At 42.1% G+C, this 21,771-nt stretch overlaps 1 protein-coding gene across 1 annotated transcript in view; it reads left to right on the top strand.

Annotated features, from left to right (window-relative positions):
- The first annotated feature begins 3,103 nt into the window (after window positions 1-3,103).
- The window catches only part of TIPE3 (TNF alpha induced protein 8 like 3), a 60,505-nt gene continuing 41,837 nt past the window's right edge, over window positions 3,104-21,771 (top strand). Inside the window, exon 1 of the mRNA XM_075897241.2 lies at window positions 3,104-3,280. Within this exon, the coding sequence (XP_075753356.1) occupies window positions 3,229-3,280 (52 nt within the window). The 5' untranslated portion in view covers window positions 3,104-3,228. The remainder of the gene's footprint in view (window positions 3,281-21,771) is intronic.

The raw sequence follows: 21,771 nt of genomic DNA, 5'->3' as shown, positions 1-21,771 counted from the left end.
GACTTCAGCAACTCTATTCAACTAGCTCGAGTTGCGTACCTTAGTTCGACATTGCCCCCTGGTGTAGACCTGGCCCAAGTGTGCTCACGCATGAGTGTAACTTGCATAGTGGCTGAACACTGATTATGTGATAATGAAATGTAGATCTCCAGAGCTCTCCCACAAACAGATCTCCAGCACTCAGGTACAATAAGTAGACAGTAAAGGATTCCAACTGAGAATCACATGAATAGGAGAGTCATATGAAGATGTGGAAATCTATCTGTGGATTTGGGCCTTTAAAAGTATTGTGCCAGTATCTGGTACAGCCATTATGCAACCTCAGAACCATGCATGTATTGTAATATAGGAAATGCATGTTATGGTACTGAGATCAAAACAGTGAACTATGTAGCTGAATAAAGAACAATGTATAGTACATGTAATAAATCAAAAGAAAATCAAACAGAAGCTGTTTTCGCTATGTTGAGTATTATTTAAGTTACATAGATATGGCACAGATTGTTATTAATTGGCTTTGGTTTGTCTATGCACACTGTTGTAATGAGTGGAAACTATGAAGTTCTGAGCTCTAAGCATATGGAATTTTCCAGGTCACATGTTAAGACAAGTGCTGGACTCTGTTGGCTAACAAACATTTAAAGGAAAAAATGAATTTTAACCATATGTTTTGAAATGAAACAATATGCTCATTCTATTTCAGCTGAAAACTTCAGTGACTGCTGTATAGTTAGCAGCAATAAAGTAGGAAAATGATCCTGGAAGAGAATTTACTGTGGAATGGAAAATAATTACACTACAGCAATGAGACTACACAGTGTATATTTCTCACCTCTGACACAACAGAATATTGATTAAGTTATTTCATTTCCACTGAATTATCTATTGGTCTGGTCATTCAAGGATAAAAAGGCAGACAAGAATTAAAATGAGTCGGGTTCAGTTTTTAGTTTTACTATCCCAAGCCAAGTCTTCTTCCTCTTTAAAGGATCGTGAAAAAGAATGTTGTCTATTGGCAACTGAACATCTAATATAAAAGACTTCTGAATTTGTAGCATTTATGGGTACTGGCTGAACACTGACTATGTGATAATGGAATGTGGATCTCCAAAGCTCTCCCACAAGCAGATGTGAATATAGTATAGCTCCTTCCTAAAGAAAAACCCAACCTGAAAAAACAAAAGCATTTATTTTTTTTCTGGAAGGGGAATATGCTGCACCTAAGATGTTGGTGGTTGGAATATGATTGCAATGGGCTGAATATTAAACTTTTGGTACACCCTGCCTAGTACAGTGGTTGCCGTTGAAAAGTCAAGATTTGTCTACAGTGTAATAACATTTGTATACTAGGGATTAAACCCTTTTCAAAAGTTGATACATGTGACGTAAAGACTGAGAATATAGATTAAACTCAAATCCACATCTAGTGGACAGCCACACTCCTTTGGCCTCTGGAATTAGATTGCTCTTTTAGTGGAACAATCATTTTTATACTCATTGGGATTGTACTGGTTAAAAAAGATAGGGAGTTGGGACCTTGGAGCTCTCAGATTTGTTTTGAATGTGATGTCTGCCATTACCTGCAGCAATTCTCTGATTCTATTCTGGGGACTTTTTATTGCCAGGAGGCTTTTTCCATAACACCGTGTGCACTGCCTCTCCCACCTGTGCTCTCTACTCTGTGTAATATGTCTGAATTGTCCCTTTACAATAGACTATCAATACTATAGTGAGAGACAGCAGATTCCTACTTTAAATTTAGGGGGTTTCTTAGATATAGATACATATCATTCAAATCTCAGAGTTTTCACAGTATTGTTTGTAGTAATCATTACAGACTTAAAAGCAAACAATTGCATGTTAAAGTCTGGCTTTGTTATCATTATCATGGAATTGACAGGGCAATCTGTGAAATCTCACAAAGGTCTTCTTAAGGTAAGGCTGTAGGTCCAAACTTTATCCACTAAAGATCATTTGGACAACTTCTCAACTTAAATTGTTCCTGATACACAAAATATAAATGGCACCACTTACAGTCACCCTCATCTTTCATACAGAGGTGTGTCCTGTCCAGAAACTAGGCTCCCATCTGCTTGGGCCAGGCTCCCACAATTTGAAGTCTGTGTCAGGGTTGTACTCTGGCCACACCTGATATGAAGCAAGAGGGGCCAGTGGGCCTTTCTATGGATAATGGGGCAAATTCTAACTCCACTTTGAGCTGCTGTGGTTCTGCTGCACAGGGCAGATTGTCAGAAGCTGGGAATGGGTAACAGGAGAAGGATCACTTGATTACCTGTTCTGTTCATTCCCTCTGGGGTATCTGGCATTGGCCACTGTCAGAAGACAGGATAGTAGGCTAGATGGACCTTTGGTCTGGCCCACTATGGAAGTTCTTATGTTCATGCCACTTCGGACAACTTTGCATGCTGTGTTCTTCACAGCACTACTCTGGGGTCTCTCTCTGCAAACGCATGAAGGGGGATGGCACAAGGGGAGTGAATTCTCCTCTTCCCTTATTGCTCTCTTTCTCATGTCAGCTCAGATGCCCAATGATACATATGCCAGCATTAACTCTTTTAACTCTTTCATTGCGAAGTTTGTGAGTAGCTAGTACAGGCAGAGCTTGTGAACTGGCCACTGACACAGGGTAGGGAATTCAAAGGGGAGACACAAATACCCGTCAAGGGGGAGAAAGGGTGCTGGGAAAGGGAGAGAAACCAAAAGGCGAAAATCAGCGTCACATTTCCCCCATTGACAGGGTCCTGACCAGACGATACAGAATGGCCCGAGAGCAGCTCTAGGGGGCACCTGCAGTGGTTTGCTTTGTGTTTGTACAGCGCCGAGCACGACACTGTCCGGGGGGGTGAACGGGGCTCCAGGCACTAGGAAGAGCCATCGCTGAAGGGGCAGCTCGTGGAGCCAGGCTCTGAGCGCCCCTTGGGCAGAGCCCCCTGAGCCCTGCACCGCCGCCCAGCAAAAGGCACCGAGCCGGGGCGCCGCGGCGGGTGATTAGATCAACCCCTGTAACAAGTTTAGGGCGAGCGCGGAGCCTCCCCCGCCCGCCCCGCGCCTGCCTGGCAGCCAATGGCGCGGAGCGAGGCGGCTGCCTGTGGCGGCGCTGATCCAGCCCGGGCGGGGAGGAGACAGGAGCGGAGCCGCCCGCGCGCCTGGCTCACTGCGCTCTGCCCAGCTGCCGGCTGCACTTCTCCGCGCGGCGGCGGCGGCACCATGGACTCGGACTCGGGCGAGCTGAGCGAAGGGGAGCTGCTGGCGCCGGCAGGTAGGGCGGGCGGGACCCGCTGCGCTGCTGGGACCGGCCTCGGCCCCAGCCCCAGGCTCGGGCGGGCGGGGGCGGATCCTGTCACTTCACACGGTTGTTTTACAGCGACTTCCAGAGCGGCGGGGGCCGTGGAGCAGGGAGAGCTGGCGCGGGGGTTACAGGGCTCTGTGTGCTCTGGGAGCTGGGGAGGGTCCTGGAGCAATCGCCTTCCCTGGGCAACAAGCCGGCCCCTGCCCCTTGCTGCAGGCGGGGACATTCCACATGCAGCAAGAAGTTGCTGGCTCCCCACATGGATTTGATGAGCCAGGGGATGATGGAATCCTAGACAGGTCCGGCTGGAGGAGCCCAAAGATCATCAAGCCCCTCACCCTACCCTCGCAGGAAAACTAAACTCAGACCCTCCCTGACAGGTGTTTGTCCAACCTGCTCTTATAAACCTCCCAGGCTGGGGATGCCTCTGCCTCCGCCTCCCCTGGAAACCTGTTCCAGGGTGTGTCTACCCTGAGCGTTAGAAAGTTTCCCCCAACATCTCACCTAAATCGTCTCTGCTGCAGATTAAGATTCTCCTGTCCTCAGCAGAGAACAACTGGTTACTTTTCTCTTCATAAGTCTTCAAACATGTTAAGGATCCTCATTGGGTTCCTCCTCAGACTTTTTCTCTCTCTCAAGACTAAACATGCCCAGGTTTTTGTTGTGTTTGTTTGTTTGTTTGTTTGTTTGTTTGTTTGTTTTCTAACCTTTCCTCTTAGTTTTCTAAAACTCCTGTCAGTGCTGAGGCTGGCTTCTGGACTCCATCCAGTTTACCCACTTCTTTCCTAAATGGAATTGGACACAGTATTCTAACAGAGGCTTGAGTGCTTCACGTGTACGACCGATAAAGTTCCTGTTAATACAGTCCTTTTTCACAGGTGCCTCCCATTGACAATTCATATTCACTTTGTGATCTGTCACCCACCAGGTCCTTTTCAACCATACTAGTCACCATCTTTTCAACCATCTGTCACCCACCAGGTCCTTTTCAACCATTTCAACCATTCCTAGCCATTCTCCAGTTTGTAGTTGCACATTTCCCTAAGTGAAATACTTTGCATTTGTCTTTGTCCCTAAAGCCCCAACCAGGGCAGCAGCAGCGGGTTAGCAGGCTCCAACAGGTGATGTACTAGGTCAGACAGAGAAGTCACCAGAGATGCCCTTTACAGCTTTCTGTCCACTACCACTTCAGAGACAGCAAAAGCAAATACTCACCTTTAGTTGCCTGAAGAGCTAAGACACTAACTAGAACAGAAGGCAGTCAGCCAAATTCTGTTCCCTGTTACACTTATTCAGTTGAAGTCAAGCTGGTTTTGATATAATAGTGTAATTTGGCCTAGTGGGTAAAATTCATCCATGGTGAGACACCATTGAATTTAGCAGAACTTGCCTGGGGACAAATCTGGTCCATTGTGCTTTTCATCCAGGGGCCACATTTTTTTCTTTTCAAGTATTTGACCAAGTATTTGGTGGGGATGTTAGCGTGTCGTCATTTACATGATTAATCAGTAAGCCTGGACTCATGAGTTAATCCTAATGACTACATGTGCACACCCCCTTGCTGCCTCTGTATCAGAGGCAGCAAGATGGGGGAGCCAGCTCCCCACACATGTTTCTCCCCCCCTTCCTTTCCCCCCCGCTGCCTCCCATAGAGAGAGAAACAGCCGCAGGGCTGAGGGGGGCAGGCAGAAGCCGGTACATGTGGGAAGCCAGCTTTCAAGCCAGCTCCCTATGCATACCGGTTCTCACAGAGCCACCAACACTCCCTCCCCCCGTGTGGCTGCCTCTGTATGAAAGGTAGCAGGGTGGGCAGGCAGGAGCCAGTGCTCTGGGGGAGCTGGCTTTGGACAGTGTGTGTGGCTGAGGGGTGCAGGCAGGGGACTGTACATACAGGAAGCCGGCTTTCAAGCCAGCTCCCTGCACATACCAGATCCCATAGATCTGCCTGCCCCCTCTGCTGTGCTGCTGCCTCTGTATCAGAGGCAGCCGGGGCAGGAGATGGGGGAAGCCAGTGCTCCCGCCTGCCCTCCTGCATGTAAATCTATAACCGCTGAAAAATTCACATTTATAAAAATAAGCGTTTGCTAACATCCCAAGTATCTGGAAAGGAAGACTTCCCCCCTCAAGCTCAGACATGCAAAATCCTTAGACTTTTATTTTTAGAGTGTCTTTACTTGTAACTGTCACAAAAACATAAAACAGCTGCTTTCTGGTGGCTGATCTTACATAGTTGTTAGGTAAGACTGAAAACCACTGATGGAAAAACATTTTCTTCTGTCATCCCCAACCGACCCACATCCCTAAGCAGCGGGAAAAATAAATGAGTAATTGTTAACATGTCCAGTAACTGAAGGATGTCCAGCACAGGAAGTGAATAAAGACTGTAGTGCTGGATTTTACATTATTTTGCAGTGGAATCTACCTACTAACATATTGTCTTCCAATTTCACTCTAAAGGGAAGAATAGTAGAATAGAAAGGTCCCTCGCCCCCAGACATATATTCAGGTTTTAACTTCATACAGTTTCTAGTTGGCAATCCTAACATCAATAAAGCTATCTGCTGCAGCATCTCACAATGAAAAGCCTCTCACATATGAAAGCAGATATATGCTTTCTGATTCTAGTCATTGGAAGGGCCCGATTCGTCTGACTTACACTGGTGTAAATCAGGAGTGGCTCCATTCAGTCAGTGTAGTTACACTAGCAAAACTATGTAAGTGAGATCAAATTCATGCCTATAATGTTTGTTGCTGTCTGGCTTATTTTGTGATTAGAGTAATCAGAGATGAAAAAGATCTATTAGGAAACATTGCAAAGCCTTCTCCTTTGGGAATGTCTTTCTACAGTAATTGACACTTCACAGCCCTAACACCCTGTTTATTACCAAGCCCTTTCCAATAACCATCTCTCCTCCAAAAATAACCTAGCCCATGCTGAGTTACAATTCCTGTAACAGGAAAAGTGCCAGAGACTCCATGAAGTCCCTTAGCCCTTATTTCAAAATAACAAGTGGAGCGTCCACACTACCAAGCCCGTTATTTTGAAATAAGGGGTTGGTTATTTCAAAATAATAAAACCCTGCTTTCCATGAGGAATAACGCTTATTTCAAAATAGCAGTTATGTGGATGCTCCACTACTGCTATTTCAAAATAACTATTTCCCAGAGTCAAAGTAATTACTTCCTGGGACTTTAAGTCGAGGTAGCATGTCCACATTAATGGAGCCTGACTCAGACTAATCTCAAGGCTTCCCTGTAGTGTGAACATGCTATTTCAAAATAGTTATTTCAGGAGTTATTATTTTGAAATAAGTTATTTTAAAATAATTTCCTAGTGTAGGCATGTGCTTAGAGACTTTGCTATTGATTTTACATGGAAGACATTCCAATACTATAGTGATGTGTGACAGTATGGAACTCTACTATAAAGAGGTCCCAGCTGATGAAGTTCCTAAGGGTATGTCTACACTACCCCGCTAGTTCGAACTAGCGGGGTAATGTATGCATACCGAACGTGCAAATGAAGCCCGGGATTTGAATTTCCCGGGCTTTATTTGCATAAGCTGGCCGGCGCCATTTTTAAATGCCGGCTTGTTCGAACCCCATGCCGCGCGGCTACACGCGGCACGGGCTAGCTAGTTAGTTCGGAATGGCTAGCTAGTTCGAACTAGCTAGCCCGTGCCGCGTGTAGCCGCGTGGCACGGGGTTCGAACAAGCCGGCATTTAGAAATGGCGCCGGCCGGCTTATGCAAATAAAGCCTGGGAAATTCAAATCCCGGGCTTCATTTGCTCGTTCGGTATGCATACATTACCCCGCTAGTTCGAACTAGCGGGGTAGTGTAGACATACCCTAACAGTATAGGCTTGTTTCTTATAGATTATTTTTTTACTTTTGTCCAGTGTAGTTTTACGACAAGTTAGGTCTGCAAGTGATGTCTTGTTGCATATTTTATCATTTATTTAGTATCTTCACAAGTTAATAGACAAAAATCAGGCTTTACAGCTGCCCAAGCCTCATGCATTATGGTAGTGCCCTCCCATGTGTTTTAAGTGCAAGATCATGTGCTACTAAAATATATAATTTCTTCTAAATGATCATATCTTATTCATTGTTTTGCGTTACAAAGGCAAGTCAGCACTACAGACAAGCTGCTTTAAGAAAGCTCCTACCAACAATTTGTGGATATTAAGAGTTTACTTTTAAAAAAAAGAGGTTATAGATTGCCCTAAACCCTCTTCCTCTTACAGCCTCATTTTCAGCAGTTGATACTAAGTACTGTAGTAAACCTTCGTTTCACCAGTGCTGTCTTTCCTGCTTGTACAAAAAAAAATAAAAATCTAGTATCCCTGGTCATGCAGGGCTGCAGAATTAAACAAGTAGGCTACGTCTACACTGGCCCCTTCTTCGGAAGGGGCATGTTAATTTCAGAGATCGCAATAGGGAAATCCACGGGGGATTTAAATATCCCCCGCGGCATTTAAATAAAAATGTCCGCCGCTTTTTTCTGGCTTTTAGAAAAGCCGGAAAAGAGCGTCTACACTGGCCCCGATCCTCTGGAAAAGCGCCCTTTTCCGGAGGATCTTATTCCTATTTCAAAGGAATAAGATCCTCCGGAAAAGGGCGCTTTTTCCGGAGGATCGGGGCCAGTGTAGACGCTCTTTTCCGGCTTTTCTAAAAGCCGGAAAAAAGCGGCGGACATTTTTATTTAAATGCCGCGGGGGATATTTAAATCCCCCGCGGATTTCCCTATTGCGATCGCTGAAATTAACATGCCCCTTCCGGAAAAGGGGCCAGTGTAGACGTAGCCGTAGTGTGTAATTCTTCAAAAGAAAAGCACTATAATGCTCCCCCCAAACCTTCTGTCTAAAGGAATTCTTTTACTAGTTGTTCCTTATTTGTTTGGATCCACATATGCTTCTCTGAGAAAGCACTGTGTTGTTGGATTTTTTGGCCTTTTTCGCCTACTATTCCATATGTACACTTCAGTATATATGTGTATGTGGGTGTTTGATAGTTATATTGTCAGTCACTACGGCAGGCACAGAAATCTAGAGTTTGCTTATTTCACCACCCGAGAAAAGGGGGACGTGGGAGGAATTTGTCAGCACAGCACTCCATGGCACTGACCAATGGCATTCTGCCTGCCCTACAGAGTGTGGTGGCAGAATGCCTCCAGGATAGCCAGGAGATGCACATTCAGGATGACATCCTAGCTCTATTGAAGCCAATGGGAGTTTTGTCATTGACTTCAGTGGAACTAGAATTTTACTCTCAGAAGTTGCATGTACACTGCTTAGATGTTCAGCATGCACTCCCTTCAGCATCAGTCTTAGCTGGTGTATAGGGCAGCAGCACCCAGGCTTCTGTCAGACACTTAGATTGTAATCATTTTGGGCAAGGACTGTTTTTTTATTGGTAGAAATGTAGCCATGTTAGTCTGGTGCAGCTGAAACAAAAAACAGGACTGTGTAGCACTTTAAAGACTAACAAGATGGTTTAATAGGTGATGAGCTTTCATGGGCCAGACCCACTTCCTCAGATCAAATATAATATTTGATCTGAGGAAGTGGGTCTGGCCCACGAAAGCTCATCACCTATTAAACCATCTTGTTAGTCTTTAAAGTGCTACACAGTCCTGTCTTTTTATTGTATTTGTACAGTGCCTAGCACAGGAGGGTCCTGGTCTGTTACTAGAATTCCCAGCACCTTCTGCAATGTAAATACAAACCAGCACCCATGTAAATTGAAATAACTCCAGCAGTGCTAGTTTGCCCCTCACCTTACATTCAGAGAGTGCAACCTCTGTATTATAACAGCCCCTTGCCCAGATGCTTAAGAGACAGAAAAGTCTCTTGGTGCACCTGGCCAACTGGAGTCTAATCTCTATATTCCAAGAGTCTCGTTTCCTTCAATAGCCAATTAAAGCTGAGTGTACAGGAGGAGCAGAAGTCCTTTTTCCATGTTTATAAACATACTGTGTCATGATGGTAACTTCCTATTTGGATGTCATCTGCCAAAAGCTCCTTGTGTGCTATAATGTAGGATAAATGACCGTTGTACTTGAAAAGTCATCATCTCCATGCTAGAATATCCAGCCATCCGAGACTTGGCGTCAACCACATTCTCTGTCTCATCCATCCCTGCTTTGTACTCAGCCTATTTTAAGATAAATATATTTAACTTTAGTGTCTGGAGAGACTTGTCTCCACGTTAGAAGTACTAGGCATGTCTTTATTCTTTTCAACAGGCACACTGTATAACCTAGTTTATTAAGGGGGAGAAGTTATACATCTTGATTACATCCCAAATTTAAAAGCAATACAAACCCTGTCCAACTTCATGATTTTGACTATAGCCTAATCATTTTTACTCCATAAAATATGATCATCCTATGGAACCTTCCTTCCCACCCCCCCAAATTTTAGCAAATAATTCTTAGAATACAACACAGCCACAGTATGAAAGAGACAGTCATCATGGGTGCATCTATACAGCAGGGCTTAATTCGAAATAAGCTACGCAAATTGAGCTATATCAATTGCACAGCTTATTCAAAATTGGGAGCATCTACCACAGCTTCGCGTCTCCCTGGTCTGCTGGGGGGAAGCAGCTAGTGCGGGGTTGCCTCACCCCGTTTGTAAGTAGGGATCCGATGCAAGTCGGATCCATGTAACCTGGGGACTGCCTGTATATATGGAGAACAAAATGCTTGGACCAGTTGAAGTAAGTGCGAGTTCTGTAATTGACTTCAATTAATTAGGATTTTCCCCTATCACTTCGGGCACAAAGAGCTTAACGTATTAAAAATTGATAAATGTATATAAACTCTACTCTGGGAAAGAAATATGTACTTAGTAAACAGTATCAGCTTTTACAAGGATTCATTATTATAAATAGGACTCTAATGGCATGCATAATTTATTTGGAGCTGTCCAGTTGTATTATTTAATTTGGATTGCTTATCAAATCATTGTCTGCAAATAATTTATCACATTATATGATCTGCATATACATTTGTGTGTGAGCATTATATCTATTTTGTATTTTTATCTTCATGAAAATTTGAGTTAAAAGCCATTCTAACCAAGTTACTTTTGTAAACTGATTTATTTAGAAACAGAAAAGTAGTGCTACAAATAATAATGTTAAAATATCTAAGGGAAAAGTTCTTCAAGACAAGAATTATGGAGCTTATGCAGCATTGAAACTGTAGATGCAATGTTAACAACTGCTTTTTGAAATGACACAGTGATCATTTGTGGAATTGATGTGGACATAAAACCTGCACTTCATCTGGGTGAATACCTGGATGGTGGGTTGGTTGGTTGTTTTGTTTTGTTTTTTTAATTATCAAGCTTTTTTTGCCTCTCTGTAAGAAATCTAAATCAGCAAACTGGGACTGGTCATAGTGCCTGGTCAGGAAGAGTCTGGCAAGATATTTACAAAAACAAACAAACAGTTTTCATAAACACTGAGAAAAGCAGTTGACCTATTGCATAAAGCTACTCCTCATTGCTTCAGTGCTGCACTCACTAAACAGTGTTCCCCACTACTTGGATTATGGTAAAAGGCTTTGTTCACCCCTCTGCTGGAAAGCACAGAAGGGTTTAGCAAAGTGTAATGAAAAGTTACAGAGATAGGGAGTAAAGTGTAGTCAATGCAACATAGTTCTGCTTTTCCCTGGAAGCCTGTGGAAGCTGCTCTGTGACCTAGAGTTGAAGGCACAGTGTAAGCAGGGGGAAAACCAGGGGGCAGGTGTTTCTCCTGAGGTGCATCTATTGGATCACAGGTGAAAAATGCCAGGAAACTACAATGTTGAATAGTAATAGAGAGGTAGCCATGTTAGTTTTTCCTTTTGTTTCAGCAAGATCAGACTATGTAGCACTTATTAAACTATCTTGTTAGTCTTTAAAGTGATGAGCTTTCATGGGCCAGACCCACAAAAGTTCATCACCTGTTAAACCATCTTGTTAGTCTTTAAAGTGCTACATAGTTTTTCCTTTTGTTTAAGGAAACTACAAAGGTTTCATTTTAAGGAAGTGAGCAATCTCCATGAAGTCAGTGGGCCTAGTTTAGTCTTTATAGATTTTTAAAGTCACAGTGATTATCTAGTTCATTCTTCTGCATAACACAAGCCATAGAATTTCAGCTAGTGTAACCGCCAGGCAGATTTGAACCTGGGATGTAACCCACATACCTAGTGTGGCTCACTCTAGTACAGAGGTGACGGCCCTTCCTGGACATAAATTGGGATCTACAAGATGATGTTCTACTTACCCCTTTAATCCTGGGAATTTACAGTGTTTGCAGGCCACAACTTTTTCCCCATCCAAGTGCTCACTGCTCTCTATCCAGTGGGAACTTCACATTCTAAGTTATGGAGTTTGGTTGGTTTCCCTGAGTTAGTTAGACCTCAAATATGCTTCTCACACAATCTAGCTTCAGCCTCATTCTGCCTTGGTCTCCCATGTTATTCATGCACAGTTACTATGCAACATAGATAATGTGTGATCAGCAATACTGCCTCTCATAACTGATAAAGTCCTTCCACACAGTACAGTCATTCTTCCTTCCTTTGCATCAAGAAGATATGGGGAGCTGATTTCAATCACTTGGTGTCTGCTACACTTAGTTTCAATGATGTTTCATATAACAACATAAAATACGCTATAGTTCCGAGCTGATGCAGTTTTCTCCACCTCTTTCATGTGTTGCATTGCAGCAAGCTGTCAAGTACCCAGAGCTGGATTAAGACATGCTGAGGCCCTAAGCTATGCCAAGTTTAAGAGGTCCAAAGCATTACCAAAAATGTGTATTAGTCTAACAGAAAGGACAATGAAAATAGAAATAATAACATTTTATTGTTGTATTTCTACCAGTACATAGGCAGGATGCAACTAAAAATTCTAGTTTTTAGTGTATATAGAGGCACCTCAAATTCTGAGGCCCTAAACTGTAGCTTACATAGCTTGTGCACTGTACCTACCATTGTGTTACACTTCAGAGGTGAATGTTTATTCCACGCAGGGTTGTGTGAAACTTAGTTATTGTGTGTAGAACACTGAGCTTCTCTGTTGGAAGTTCCAGTAGAAATGAAATTCAAAGGGCTTCTGTTTTCCAGGGTTTATTAACTTCATTTGTCAGGATTTAGTTTTAGCCATTTGAATTTTATGTAGATGTCCAAAAACTCATAGTTTTTTCTTTGTATATAGTATGATTTATATGTATTCATTACTCATTTCAGCAGTATATCCTGTAATGAGTAATTTCTTTGTAATGTTCCCTAGTGTGCTTTAATGTAATACTGTTTAACAGCACTATATTTAAATGCACAAGGCAACCTTTATTGCACACCAGCAGGTCTACACAGACCAATTAATGCACAATACTGTAGTGTGCTTTAGAAGTCACACCCCTGTTGTCCAAATTGCTACTCTGTGTAGACAAGCTGTTAGATACAAGTAACTATTTCTGGGGTTTTCCAGAGCTTGTTGGATAAACACGAATGTAATTTGGTTTGAATTGGGGGTATTTTATAGGTTAAATCTAAAGTAATTTCTCTCTCATTTCTCCTCCTCCCAATCCCAGAGAACAGCAGAAGGTACATTGATCTGAAGGATAATAAACACCAGCAGATCAACAACTGACTGCTGGAGCTACTCTCAACCCTCAGACACCTAACTTACTCCAAAATGTAATGGTAAAATCCTGGAACTTTGGTGGATATTGCTAACCACCAAGTCCTTCTTAAAAGGATGATACCTGAAATTAATGACTGACATATCAATATATTATTAAATAACAAGGGGAGAAAATCACATGTAGGTGAGTTGCAGCTGTTGCCTTGTCCTCATCCAAGCGTTCTTTCCCCCTCCTTCAGATGCCATCTCAAACCTACTTCTTCAGGAAATCCCTCTTCCTTCCTTCTTCTCCCCCCTTTACAATGCTGTCATGTCATTCGGTGTGACCTAAATGAGATAAATTTGGATTCACAGAACATATAGAATGCACGTTCCCTGAAGTTCCGTGTAAATTTATATCACTTTATATAGTAAATATTTCATGACTGTTGCTCTTACATGGAGTTCAGTTCATTTGCTCACCTAGGCACAAATTCCCTTAGCACAGTCCTAGAGGGCTACACGTGATTTGTAGCAGGTGGACTTCTGTTGATTCCATAATTTCATTTCCTTATTTTAATCAGAAATAAATGGAATTAGATTTTCTTGCAGTTACCAGAAATCAGCAGTGAGGAGGTAGAAAGGCGCAAACACACATACCTCAGCCATCTGCACACTGAAATACAGAAGCAACACTTGACCTGCAGAATAACCTCATGAGGCAGCCACAACCGGACAAGGTTTATTGACTATACCACAGCATATGCTGGGGTCTGAGACAGAATTTCTATAAATATGGTTTCATTTTTCTGTAGCCACATTTGAAGAAAACCCATATAAGGTATGTGCCATCATAGTAAATGTAATTGCGAAAGTTTATTTTTCATATTTGAGAGAGAGAGGGAAGAGGTGACTGTGCTTCTTACTGGTGAATATAATGTAGGACAACCTATTGCTAGGCTTATTTGTATCATCCTGGCAACAATGCAAGCAAATTCTCTGTTGTACTGACCATATGGTTATGAAAAAAAGATTAAAAATTTGTTTGAGAATTAAATTCTTAACCACAAAACTAGCTTTTCTAGCAATATTTTGTGAAGTTAATCAGGTGTTGAATGTTACAGGCTTGCAGGCTAAAGCATAGTGAATATTTTTAAAATGTTAAAGTTTATAAGCATAGACCTTCCCAGAACAGAGTTTATTTTAAAAGAGTACATCTAACCACATAACTGTTCACATAAAGTGACAACAGTTTACAGAATATGAGCAGTTATCTTTTCAGTGCAGGTATGCAATTCCATTAACAGCTGGTTCTCATTACCTTTAATGGTAGGCACATCTACACACCAACAGAACAAATCTTTAAAATCATTTTACACATTTCAAACATCTGGGACAAAGAGGAAAGGGGCCAAACCATCTTTGTGCCATTTGGATTCTGGGCTGCTGTCAGGGCCAGAACAGCCCCTGACATAAGTTTGAGCAATTCCCCATCCTGCCTCTCCCCAACTGCCTGTGGTCAGCATCACAGCCCAGAAACTCTGCAGTCCAAGGGCAGAATAGGTTACATATATCGGCCCTATGCTGATGCTATGGGAATTTCCCCTAATTCTTTGCAGCTCCTTTCCAGGATTTGAAGCAGCATATATTGACTGGGGTGGGAATCAAAATGGCCTGCCTTTATTAACATGTTTTCAATATTTATAAGTTAATGTGATAGTCACTTAGAGTACATCTACACTGCACAGCTATTTCGAAATAAGCAATTCTGGAATAGTTCTTCCAAAATAGCTTATTTCAAAATAGTATGTCTACACTGCAGGGAAGCCTCAAAATTAGTCCAAGGCAGTCTTCCCTAATGTAGATTTGCTATCTCGATTTAGAGCCCCAGGAGGTAGTGGGGAGGAATAACTTAGAATGGTCCTACAGAGAGGCTAGTTCGAAATAGCAGCAGTGGAGTATCTACACACACCTTATTTCGAAATAGCAATTTCGGAATAGGCAGTATTCGTCATAGAATGCGGTTTACAGATTTTGGAATGAGCCATCTGTTATTTCGAAATAATTTCAAAATAATGGAATGTCTGTGTAGACGCTCACATTGTTATTTCGAAATAACGCTGGTTATCTCGAAATAATGGTTCAATGTAGACGTACCCTTAGACACATACAGGTGCACACACATCTGTTCCATGCGAAAAAACAGCCAGTATTGGTGCAGCTTTCACTTTGAAATCCAAATCTCAAAAGGTACAAAGCAAGATTTTTTTTGCAATGTTAAAACTGAGAAGTCATGCACCAAAAAATCAAGCATTCTACACCTGAGTCTGAAAGTTTCTTCCACATACCTCCTTCTGCTTATGTCGTAATGTATGGAACTAAAAGGAATCACATGATGGGAGGAGATTCTCCTACACACAAAAGTGAGTTAAACACCATGCGCTACATTGGCTATAAGACTCATCTAAGCAGTTCAGGGAGGACCACTCCAAGAAATGATGATCTGACTCTGTAGTGCTCCAGATCGTACACTACTGAACCCATCCTCCTGCCACTGTAGCAGGGGAAAAGATGAGCGCTACAGAAAAGGGGCATAGCTATATGTTTCTATGATATGCTGGGACAACATAAGAGAGAGCAGCCTCAGTCTCCTCTAGTGGAGCAGAAAACCAACACCAACACCCATGCACAGTGCAGGACCAAGATCAAAGCAGAGAAAGGTCCATCTGAAAACTTCCCACTTACTTCAGCACACTAAGGCTGTGTCCAGACTCAGGGGTTTTTTCGGGAAAAGTAGCCTTTTTCCGAAAAAACTTCACCTGCGTCTAGACTGCAGCCACGTTCTTTCGAAATTAAATCGAAAGAACGCGGCTTTTCTTTCGACGGCGGTAAACCTCATTTCACGAGGAAGAACGCCTTCTTTCGAAAGTGCTTCTTTCGAAAGAAGGCGTTCTTGAATGTAAATAGGGCTTCTTCGAAAGAGAGCATCCAGACTCACTGGGTGATTTCTTTCGAAAAAGCGGCTTGCTCTTTCGAAAGTTCCACGTGCAGTCTAGACGCTCTCTTTCGAAAGAGGCTCTTTCGAAAGTATCTTTCGAAAGAGCCTCTTTCGAAAGAGGCTTGCAGTCTAGACATAGCCCAAGAAACAGAGGGCAATGATAACTTTTTCGATCAATATTTGTATTGGAATTTTATTCCCATTCTGTATTTTTTTAACACACACAGTGAACCTCTGTCACCTTCTCTTGTAATAGACCCGAATCTCTGGCTGAGTTACTGAAATCTTCAATTTATAATTTAAAGACTTCAAGTTATAGAGAATCCACCGTTTACACAAGTTTAAACTTGCAAGTGAATTGTGTCCCATGCAGCAGAGGAAGGTGAAAAACCCCAGAATCTCTGCCAATCTGACCCAAGGGAAAATTCCTTCCTAACCCAAATAGGATAATCAGTCAGAACCTGAGCATATGGGCAAGACCCACTAGCCAGTCATCTGGGAAAATAGGAACTCAGAGTCTTCCCTGTCTAATGACCTATCATCAGCCATTGGAGATATTTGCTACTAGCAGTTGCAAATTGGTAACCTACCATTGTAGGCAGTCTCATCAGTCCACTGCTTTGTCCACTAGATAATGCCTTTCCTATGAGCCCTTATAAAAATAAATGAAAGCTCTGCACACTATGCTGTATACCAGGTTAATGGTCAGGCTCAGAGTTTAAAGGTATAGGAGATAACAATCCATTTTAGCCTTATACGGGATGTCTCTACTGCAGCTGGGAGCAAGCTGCCTGGTCCACACAGTCAGGCTTACTTCAGTCATTTGCAGGTAGGACGTGGTGGTCACTCTGCACCAGGAATATTAAATAGCAGCCTTCAGGTGAGGAGATTAAGAGTAACTCCTCTAATGAAACTAGAGGGAGTTTTTAGGAGTTAGCACATAGTCATCTGTGGGACATCATCCCTAAATTAACATCCCTGATTTGGTAAAAAAGCATCATGCAATCTTTTAATGACTAAGTGTTTAGTGCCTCCTTTTGAAATAGAATACCTCTAGGAAACAGTGATTCTGTCTCCATGCTGGGTCACTGGCATTCACAGAGAAGAGGGCCACCGTTTCAATCCCCACCGACTTCTGAAGGCTGCCTTGGCAGTTTGCCATTCACAAAAGGAAATAAAGTCTTTGTTAATATACCTCAGATGCAAACACGAAAACCACTTTTTGCATCTAAAAGAGTTTTCATAAGCGCTATAGTCCTCCTGAAGGTTCAACGTGAGCATGTGGGAAGGTGGGGTTTAACCCCTTTAAAAATATACCACTAAACAGAAACTTCTGATTTCTCCAGTAATTTGCAGCTTCTAGGGAGAACAAAAAGAGGAATTAAAGGATCAGCATGCAGATTTACTGGGCAACAGATTTAGCAAACCTGAAAATGCCGTTTTCTACTTTGAACATGTTTCACTGATTTTCTTCAACAATGAAAATAATGCCATATGTGGTAGGAATAAAATCTTACAAAAAAGTAGGACTGTTCCTAACATGACTCGAACTAGACTAAACATTCTCTCTCAAGAATCTGGACTGGCTTTCACTGACTTGTAACACGAAAGCGAACATTGGAACCTATAAGCTTCACGGAATATTACTGACCTTTCATAAGGTTATGGCTTTCCCCGGATTACTTTTCTAAGCAGATTGAAATTCCTTGGCGAATAGGAAAGGGAAGACTCCTGGGGGAAGAATGAGTAAGAGAAGTTCTTTGATGGTGCTTCAGTGACCTAAGGGAAGGGGAAATTGAGCTTGTAACCAGACAGGCCCACTACCGGGATTGAGGGTAAGCAAAGGGGGCAACTGCCTCAGCGCTCGGCTATTCAAAAGAGCCTGGGACTACTTCGGCAGTGGCAGCAGCCAGAGCCCTGGGTCCTTTAAATTGCCACTAGAGCCCTGTGCAGTGTGCTCTGAGTGGCTCTGAGGGCTGGCTAAGGAGAAGGGGGGCACAATCCAGGTGGCACTGAAGGTTGGCTGTGCCCAGCCCCATTCCTTTTGCCCAAGACCCCACCGCTTCTAAGACCATAGAACCGGGTCTCCCCACACATACACTTTGCCCAAGGACCCAGCAAGTTGGTCGGCCCCCTCTATAACCAGGCATACCAAAGGACTGTCCAAGGAGCTTCAGCAGGTCAAAGATCCAATTACTTATGTCAGATTTTAGCATTCAGAGATCATAGGTAATTAGAGGAGAGAGAATTTGCAGGCACGGAGAGGGAATGATTGCTATTGTACCTATCAGGCAACCTTGTATAGGTTCAAAAGAGAACAGGTTCATTTAACATGTGCATGGTTGGCTAGGCTGGGGAGCACACAATATTTATATTGAGTTCTTTGAGTTAGAGACATCAGAAGGGATGGGGGCTGCCTGTTGAGAAAGATTAGGCCAGAACCAAGGGTATGTACCTTTCATTTACCTGCAAATCAGCCACTGAAGGTGGTGAGTTGAGCAGTTCCAACACCAAGGTACAGTTTATCAGGTTAATGAGTGTGTTTCATAGCTGTCATGTGAACATCAATGAGAATTCATCCTGCTCGAGGAAGTAAGGACAAGGCCACAGGTTAGACCAAGATCACTAGGAAAAACAATGTGAGTTAAACCCTTGTATCATGAAGAAAAACTAGTGCACAAAATGATTGGCAGTGATGTTTACATATCCCATTGCTAGGTATGGGCCATCCAGGCCCTGATGAAATTCAGTTGTAGGTGTTAAAGGAGATAAAGTGTTCATAAAAGCTCTGCAAACAAACAAATGAAAAGGGGCTTGAACGTCTCAGCAGAAAGCAATATGAATTCATCATACATCTCCCAGAAGAATTCAAGCATCATTGCTAATGAAAACTCATTCCTATTAACTCCACTTCTCTATTCCATGTAAGTTTGCTTATCCTGGTCAGCTCTATTAGCTTCCTCTGTTGATTTCCTTCATGTTACTGAACTATGTTCTTTGCTAGAAACAAAAGAACCTCCCTGTGATTTCAGCAATAAGGTCAGTGGGAGTTTTGGGTGCTCAAAAACACCCGCTGGATGGTTCCAAGTTTCCAACCCAAGATTCCCAGAGCTCTGCATTCAGTTACAAGGAACAAGAGCTACATGTGTAGAAGTTGCTACATTCATACATTTTGCTTTGTGATTCCGCAGTCTATGCTTGTAAATGAAGAGCAGGCTGGAATTGTTGTCTTAACTAATTCCATTTATTTTTAACCTTTGCTATGCCAGTATGTAATGGAGAGGAGAGGAAAGGAAAGGAACAGTCCCTTGCCACGCCTGTCCTCCACCCACCACTTTTACGACCACTTTGACAGGATTCAGAAATTCAATAGCTAAGTAAAATTCTCTTGTTATTAAGTAGATTTGGGTTAGTTTTCTGAAACTGTTAGTGAATTTGTGACCATATAAAAGGTGAGATTTAAAGGAATATTTCAGATTGCTAATAGCAGTTTCTGCTCTGTAAGAAGCCTGGAGCAAAACAAAAATCTAATCACATTTAATATTCCATTCAGATGTTTTAATCAGTTTCACAGATTTTATATATTTATACTGACTCTCTTTCCTGTCTCACTGGATATTATAAAATTCTCTTGGGAGTTGTTGAACTATAGATGGGCAGGTCTTTGAATTGGTCAAAGAATGGAGGAATTTGCCCCGCCCCTCCCCCCCCCAATACTGATGGGCAAGGGCCTTTGACTTTGATATATCAGAGTTTGAGTTTTTCTTCAGATTTAAAAGTTCCCAGCATAGCTAAGAAGGCTCCCACCCTAGGCTTCCCCCTTTCAAAAAACAATTTAAAGAAAATGTGGTAGAGACCTTTCCCTCTTTGCTCCAAATAAAAACAAAATCCAGAATTCTAGGTACATGATATTACATGTGAATAGCAATTGCATAGTGAGGTGCAAAATGATTTTGTGAGCTTTGCAGGATTTTGTTGAAATTTTGGTTGTATGGGATTGTCAATTTCCTTGAAAATTGACTGTTTTGGGACTCCAGTGACAGAGCCCTGGCCTATACTAGGGAGTTATTTCAAAATAACTGCCCTTAGTTTGAAAAAACAAGCAGAACATCAACACTACCAAGCCTGGTATTTTGAAATAAGGGGCTGGTTATTTCGAAATAACTCCTGCTTTCCTTGGGGAATAAGTTTATTTCGAAATAGTTATTTCGGGAGTTATTATTTCAAAATAAGCTGTCACCTCTAATACCATATTAAAATATTGTAATTAACTATAAGCATCTTCAAATGACAAAGAACTTCAAGAGCTCAAAAAGCAATAAGAGAGAGTCCACTAAATTAGCCAAAGGAGTTTTTTAAAAATTATGCTTAAACTTTACACTTTAGATTTAAAGACGTGTCAGTAGCTCTTTGCAGCCTTCACACTGAAACAACTGCAGCTTTTATTCAGGCAAGCTTCTTGGTAAAAATCCTGGCCCTGGGAGATTGGGAGCTGGAGCCAGGACTGAGTCCTTCCAACATTTAGAGGGAGATTTTCAAATCAACAATTGGCACTTGGGTGCCTAATCAATTCTGCGGGAATTAAGTGCCTAACTGCCATTTGTGGCTTTGAAAAATTTCTTAAATCTTTCAGTTGTAAAGATGTACCCTTGAAATGGGCAAGTAGAAAAAACCTGAAAATAATGAACTAGCTAAACCTAAGGGTATGATTCCCTTCAGTATCTGGAAATACTGTTATTCGGGTTTCTCTTTCATAGTCTCCAATTTACCTCTCATGGTTGCTAGGAAACCACAGCATTATAGTTCTGTAATCATTTTCAGTCCATTCTGAGATGTAGTTAATTAGCTCATGTGTGAAGTTTGGTTCATAAGAGAACAAATAGAATAAAGTTCATGTTTAACTGTCTTGTGTGTCATGTTTTTAGAACCCGGGAATTTATGCAAGGTCAGTCTGGTGACTAGGGAGCTTTCTGAAAAAATCATTTGTGTTTGCATGTACTGTGTAATACCAGGGTAGGCACCACAGGAGAATCAGGGATTGCTGAGTAGTTCTGCCCCTAATTGTGACATTTCATCCTGCTGCAAAACACTAACCAAGTGCTCAGCTTGAGTCTGACTGCCACAATGAGAGAAATCAATGCAATCAAGGGAAAATAATTAGTACTATTTTAGGGGGAACAGTCCTGCTTTCCGACTCCATTTCCTCACAATCTCCTTTGGCACATTGGATTACCACTCTGCCAAAAAAAGGTTCTGTCTTTGAGTGGATGGACTACAAATCAGTGAATCGGTTTTGTGAAGAGGGGATGACAGCAGGGTTACAGATCGGAGACAGCAGAAGGAAAGAAGAGAAGATGAAAAAGAAAGTATGCTGCTGCTTTGTGTGTGTGTGTGTGTGAATTATCCCTTCCCCCGCAAAAAAAAGAAAAAAAACAAGAATCCACTAAAACAGATTTGTGAATAAAAAAGATATAGGGTATATAAATATGCAGTAGAACCTCAAAATTATGAACTGACTGGTCAACATCATGCCCCATTTGGAACCGGAAGTACACAATCAGGCAGGAGCAGAGACAAAAAAGTAAAGACAGCACAGTACTGTGTTAAATGCAAACTACTAAATAATAAAGAGAACGATTTAAAAAGAATTGACATGTTAAAGAAAGGGTGTTTGATTCATTTAAATTAAGATGCAGCATTTTTCTTTTACATAGTACACGTTCGAAGCTGAATTAATTGATTGTTCATAGTTATGAACAACCTCCATTCCCAAGATGTTTGTATTTCTGAGATTCTACTGTAATGATATATTAACAGTCACTTGCTCTCCCTCCTTGTATGC

This window comes from Pelodiscus sinensis, chromosome 14 (assembly GCF_052426305.1).
Source record: "Pelodiscus sinensis isolate ZL-2025 chromosome 14, ASM5242630v1, whole genome shotgun sequence".
NCBI lineage: Eukaryota > Metazoa > Chordata > Testudines > Trionychidae > Pelodiscus > Pelodiscus sinensis.
The sequence above is the reverse complement of the archived record's forward strand: the minus strand, read 5'-3'. Positions and strand labels throughout refer to the sequence as shown.